Raw genomic sequence first — 6,336 nt, forward strand, 5'->3', positions numbered from 1 at the left:
ATGGTATTGTGTCTCAGGGCTCCTTGAATCACTGTAATTAATTTCAGAGAGCTGGGTTGACTAGTTTGTCTGGTGAGAAAATGAACTAAAGGAAATCTACTTAAGAAGGATGTTCCACATTATTAAGCAGGCCACAGGTTTAAAGCAATATTGGAAAGAGAAACGTTCTCTTCTGACGAAAATCATCAGATAGTGTAGTGCCATATGACAAGGTATGAAAACATTAGATATTTAACGAAAACTGAAGCGGTATCATACTGTGAAGAGATTTGTGGCTGATTCAGAACAAAGATGGGTTTGTGCAGACAAAGGCATAATGAGGAAGGTTTCTGTTAGATAAATTCATCGGATTAAGAGAGCAGCTGTTAAAATGCCATGGCAAAGCAGCAAACAGTTATTTGAAGCTCCTGGTGCTTCTCAAACCTCAAGGTGGAGGATCCTCCAGAGGCTTGTTGTACATGAACCTAGTATTTGGCCACCCCTAACCAGTTCTCACAAGTAGAAACAGTCGCAGTGGGCCCAGCAGTAGATGAAGAAACAGACTTGTTCACTGATGACTGCTGCGGCTTGGTGGATTGGTGGTGGGTGGCCATCATATCCCAAAACGGCTATGACGTCAGCAAGGAGTTGGTGGAGTCATTTTTTGGGCCAAAATCATGGGGAGAGAGCTGGTCGGCCCCTTTAGGGTCCCTGAAGGTGTGAAAATGACCTCATATGGATTTTCTGACTGTCATGTGAACAAGGAGTGTCGTTTGGTCAGATGACACCAAACATGAACTCTTTGATTGGCATTTCACATGGGAGGAAGACTGGTTCTGAAAATCAACCCTAAAACACCATGCCGGGTATTAGCAATGAAAACTTGGGTTGTCTTAGAGAAGAGGGCTGGATAGCGAAATGTACTGAGATTCTGTAAAGTATCAAACTGACAATATTTGGAAAAAGCTGAAGATCAGAGTGTCCAGAAAATGCCTGCAGAACCTTTGAGATTGGAAGTCAGTTTGTGCAAAAGAATTGTCAAAAAACACATCTATATTTAACTAGATCCTCCAAGCAGGAGACATTTAGAAGTTGTCGCGAATTATACTTTCTAAAAATATTCAATACATTTTTGATAAATATTTTCAGAAATTGTATCCAGAGGCATCGGACTGACAGGTGTTATTATCTCACATGTCTGTTTTGATGATGGTAGCACTTGTTACAGTCAGACATTTTACTGTAACTTGAGGATATATCAACTACAGAAGACATCACCCATACATTTTGGATCAAGTAATGTAGATGCTGTCACTATCATCAGCTCCACCCACGACATTTAAGAGCAAGATATGTTTACAATTTAAAGACATAATAGCTACTGTATTCTACCACTTAGATTAATCTCCAAATATAACCTGTCAGACATTTTCTACAAACCTCCACCAGCTAAATTAGTACATCTTCTTCAGAAACCAAGGTTGTTATCTCCAGAGGACACTGATGAAAGCTCTAGCTGTAGTTAGGTTTCAGTGTATTGGAGACTAAACCAAGAGTGGGCTACACCTGAGGCTTGAGAAGGCCTCCACAGTTTATAGAAACTAAAGTTTCTGGAACACGAACTAACTAAAAGTTTCTGTCCCAGATCAGATGGACTGGTTGAATCTTTGCTAGACTGAATCTACAAGAGCTAAAAGTCAGAACGCTGCCAAGGCAAAGACAAGGTTTCAAAAGATTTATTTGAAAAGCTGATATGGTGATGATAGAAACCAGTGTGGAGAGTCAGATAGAAATAGATGAGTGATGTGATTGATTCGTCTTATGGACACATGGTGCGCTGTTGGTTTCCGTTTGGATCTATTGGAGGTTTGCTAACGTACACTAGCATATAGGATGACTTCTAGCAATAGAAGTAATTATATAAGTTTCTTGAGCATCTTTTGCTCATTTTGGTGAGGACCAATGCACTTGTATTGCACTCAACAAGTACATCGTTCTATAAAGGTTTCTTGACTCTCTTATTTGGATAATGTTAAATTTAAGCAGTAGAATAGTAACTGGTTAATCAGGTTTTTACGAAGATAACTCATTTAATGTGATTTACAGTTTCTCTGGAGAGATAATTTAAAAAGTCGAAAATTATCAAGTAGATAATAAGAAGTCTGTGTGGAGAAGAACGACTCTAACCGAAGTGAGATCATCAGGATCTTCAAAGACATGGAGCTCCCAAAACACGAGAAAGAGAATAATAATGTTCACTTTGGTCTTTGATCAACAGACAGTCTCAGTCAAGTCTCTGGTCTTTGAACTTTTTTTTTTTCATATTTGCTCATAGATTTGCAGATTTGAACAGGTTGTTTATTTTACAGACTCTAATGTGGTTTTAAGGCGCTTTGTTGAATTTGATAGCCGGAGAAACTAATTTGTACAGTGATGAATATTATGAAATATCTGCATCAGATGACACATGGGTATTGATTTGAAACATAGTTTTACATAGTTTTACATAGTTTTTAAGCTGTGCCTGTAAAAATCTCACTCTACCAAAGCAGCTGGTGGTTACATAAACCACAAAAGGTGACCTTTTTTTTTCACATCTGAGCACCTGCCTTCCCTCCTACCCTCACCCCAACAAACAATGTCTTTAAAGATGCAGTTAGTTGCTTAAAATACCTCATGTTTGCTTTCTAGCACCTCATGTTGTCTTATTAAAATTATTTTTAATATTGAGTATTCTGGTGAGGACCATTAGGGAGCAATTTGATTTCTAAGATCAACGTTGGCATCAAGCGTACGGCGATGTAGGTCACAGAACTGGGTCTGTGGCGACGTGTGTGGCTGACATTGTACCTGTAGACGCCATCATGACATGCCATGCTTTGTTTTCTCATAGTAAATTTATTTTCTTGATGAAAACTCACAATCAGAAAACTCTTAAAACTCTACGCATATCATGGAGAGTCAGCAGGAGGTTCATCGTCAAAACTTGAAAACAAGTTAGCAGAAATAAGAAACTGGAAATATAAAAGAGACTTAAGATTTGTTCAGTCTGATTTACAAGGTAGGACAACTTAGATTAATTGTCCAGCTTAACAACAGAGGAGTAGACACAGTTAGTCTTTTCATTTCTCTGCCTTGATGATCTGCTGCTCTTCTGGTCTGATAATCTTCCGGTCTTCAAAGCTGCATAATGAAGGTTTTCACCCTGCAAATGAGAAAGGAAAGAAAGCCATTTTAAAATAATTAATTAATAAGAAAAATGTACTAATGACAAACATTATTAAAAAAAAAAAAAGCACAATACTTCTGTAGTGGTTGATGAAGGAGACCTTCTGGTCTGAGAGTCTGAAAATAATAACATATCCTTTATTAATGCCGTCTTGAGTTTGTAGGTATTAGTAGTATGTAGTTGAAGTACCTGGGTCTTCAGAGTGGTTTCTCTTGTAGAGAATGAACAACAACACGGCCTGTGAAACACTTAGAAATGTGGTGAATACTAAAGCTCCTGTCAGGAGATACACAGAGTCTGTCTCAGCTGTAGAGACAGAAACAACACATGATCAAATACTTAGTGTCTGAAAGAGAGAACNAGAGTCTGAAAAAGTATAACATATCCCATTATTGATGCTGTCTTGATTGTTTGTGTATTAGTAATATGTAATATATAGTTGAAGTACCTGGGTCTTCAGAGTGGTTTCTCTTGTAGAGAATGAACAACAACACAGCCTGTGAAACACTTAGAAATGTGGTGAATACTAAAGCTCCTGTCAGGAGATACACAGAGTCTGTCTCAGCTGTAGAGACAGAAACAACACATGATCAAATACTTAGTGTCTGAAAGAGAGAACTGTATTTGAGTGGAAAACAAAATCTGAGTAAAAGTTGTTACTCACTCTTCACATTGAGGTTCGTCCCGTTTCCAAACAGTATTCGTCCACATGAGGCAACAGCACAGTAGTAGGTCCCAGCATTGGACACAGTGAGGTTCTTCAATGGCAGACTGAACACACATGTATTACTTTGTTCCCCAGGCTTCCTCCCACATTGATGGTTGCTCCCTCCATGAGTGTAAATTAGTCCTGGATAATGTTCCTCAGAGTTTCTGAACCAGTAAACTTTGTGTTCTCCACCACAGCTCCCAGTTTGTAATGTACAGTTCAGAGTCACAGAGTCTCCTGGCTGGAAAATCTCAGTTTCTGACTGTTGGTCAATTAAAGCCTGCATGTTTAATACTGATTCTTGGACGTGAATGACGGTGCCCCCATCAAACTCAATCTTGTATGAATGCCCAGTTATGCAGAAATAAGTCGCTGAGTCAGAGGGCTGCAGATTTGCAATCCTCAGGTTACTTAGATGTTCTTCAGTGTCTAGGGTGAAGCGGGGATTATCTTTAAACTCATTATAAAAAGTTCCATTTCCATACTTGTAGGCAGTACAAATGGGCTTTGGCTTCTGTCCAAATGATAGTTTGTACCAGTTAAACTTTGAAGTTGATTGTGGGTCATAAAAACATTGCACAGTTACACTTTCTCCAGCTTTTACTGAAACAAACCGACTGCCTTGTTGAACAGATGAGGAGACCTGGTGAACCGTCTGAGCTGAGATAAGGAGAGACGGATTAAAATATATCTTAAATCAAACATGCAAAAACAAATTGAAATACTCTGACTCATATTACAATGCCAAAAAAACAAACTTACCAAATTTGAATGAGAATAAAAATGTAAGACTGACGGCAAACTGTCCAGGATTCATCTTGATCAACGAGCTGAATGAGAAAAACTCCACGCCTTTGTTCCGTTTTAATCGACTGCACTAAAATCGACTGACAAAGTAGAAGTGAGAACTTATGTCATGATTACCACCATCTACAGGCCAGAAAGAAACAAAGGTAGACAAGGAGGAGACAGACTTGTCATTTCTGCTGTGGAAAATTAGCTGCATTAGCTGCAAAGGAAATCCCTCCTCTAGTGTTTTGTTCTAGTTTAAATTCTGCCTGCAACAATATCACAAACAACTTTGAAAATTGCTGTTGTTTAAAGACAAAGACAACACTTTATAAGCGGCCACCATGTCAGACCTGTGGTCGCTTATAAAGGCAGAGTGCACACAAAATATGGAGCATGATGCTTTTAAAGTAAGATTAGATCAAGACTTTGGTGCAGATTTCACTGAATGTTTGCAGTGAAATCTGTTCATTTCAAGTGTGTTACCACATCCTATAGGACCAAACCTATAACATCTTTATCGTCATGTGTGGGGTGTCTAAGGTTGTGAAAATCAACCAAAAGTTTTAAAATCCTGTCATGTGAACAAGGAGTGTCGTTTGGTCAGATGACACCAAACATGAACTCTTTAATTGGCATTGCACATGGGAGGAAGACTGGTTCTGAAAATCAACCCTAAAACACCATGCCGGGTATTAGCAATGAAAACTTGGGTTGTCTTAGAGAAGAGGGCTGGATAGCAAAATGTACTGAGACTCTGTAAAGTATCAAACTGACAATATTTGGAAAAAGCTGAAGATCAGAGTGTCCAGAAAATGCCTGCAGAAATTATGTGCAAAAGAATTGTCAAAAAACACACCTGTGAGATATATTTGACTAGTTTCTCCAAGCAGGAGACATTTAGAAGTTGTCAAGAATTACACTTTCTAAAAATATTTAATACATTTTTGATAAATACATTCAGAAATTGTATCCAGTGGCATCCCATTTTTGGATCATTTGGGATCTAATGTGATTTGATTTCTTTCTAAAGGCTGCTAGGATCAGACTGACAGGTGTTATTATCTCACATGTCTGTTTTGATGATGGTAGCACTTGTTACAGTCAGACATTTTACTGGAACTTGAGGATATATCAACTACAGAAGACATCACCCATGCATTTTGGATCACGTAGTGTAGATACAGTCATTATCATCACCTCCACCCACGACATTTAGGAGCAAGAAATGTTTTAAGTTTACAGACATAATAGCTACTGTATTCTACCACTTAGATTAATCTCCAATTATAACCTGTCAGACATTTTCTGCAAACTTCCACCAGCAAAACTAGAACATCTTCTTCAGAAACCAAGGTTGTTATCTCCAGAGGACACTGATGAAAGCTCTAGCTGTAGTTAGGTTTCAGTGTATTGGAGACTAAACCAAGAGTGGGCTACACCTGAGGCTTGAGTAGGCCTCCACAGTTTATAGAAACAAAGGTTTCTGGTTCATAAACAGAACAAAGGTTCATGTCCCAGATCAGAGATTGGTTGAATCTTTGCTAGATTGAATCTACAAGAGCTAGAAGTCAGAACGCTGTCAAGGCAAAGACAAGGTTTCCAAAGATTTATTTGAAAAGCTGATATG

The 6,336-nt window shown here is 38.5% G+C and overlaps 1 protein-coding gene across 1 annotated transcript in view; it reads right to left on the reverse strand.

The window, feature by feature from the left end:
• Nucleotides 1-3,510: 3,510 nt before the first annotated feature.
• The window catches only part of LOC103149493 (uncharacterized), a 3,749-nt gene continuing 923 nt past the window's right edge, over nt 3,511-6,336 (reverse strand). Inside the window, exons 3-4 of the mRNA XM_007568689.2 lie at nt 3,657-3,773; nt 3,511-3,554 (exon numbers count right to left, since the gene is read on the reverse strand). Of these exons, the coding sequence (XP_007568751.2) occupies nt 3,511-3,554; nt 3,657-3,773 (161 nt within the window). The remainder of the gene's footprint in view (nt 3,555-3,656; nt 3,774-6,336) is intronic.

This window comes from Poecilia formosa, unplaced genomic scaffold (assembly GCF_000485575.1).
Source record: "Poecilia formosa unplaced genomic scaffold, Poecilia_formosa-5.1.2 Scaffold230, whole genome shotgun sequence".
In the NCBI taxonomy this organism is placed as follows: Eukaryota; Metazoa; Chordata; class Actinopteri; order Cyprinodontiformes; family Poeciliidae; genus Poecilia; species Poecilia formosa.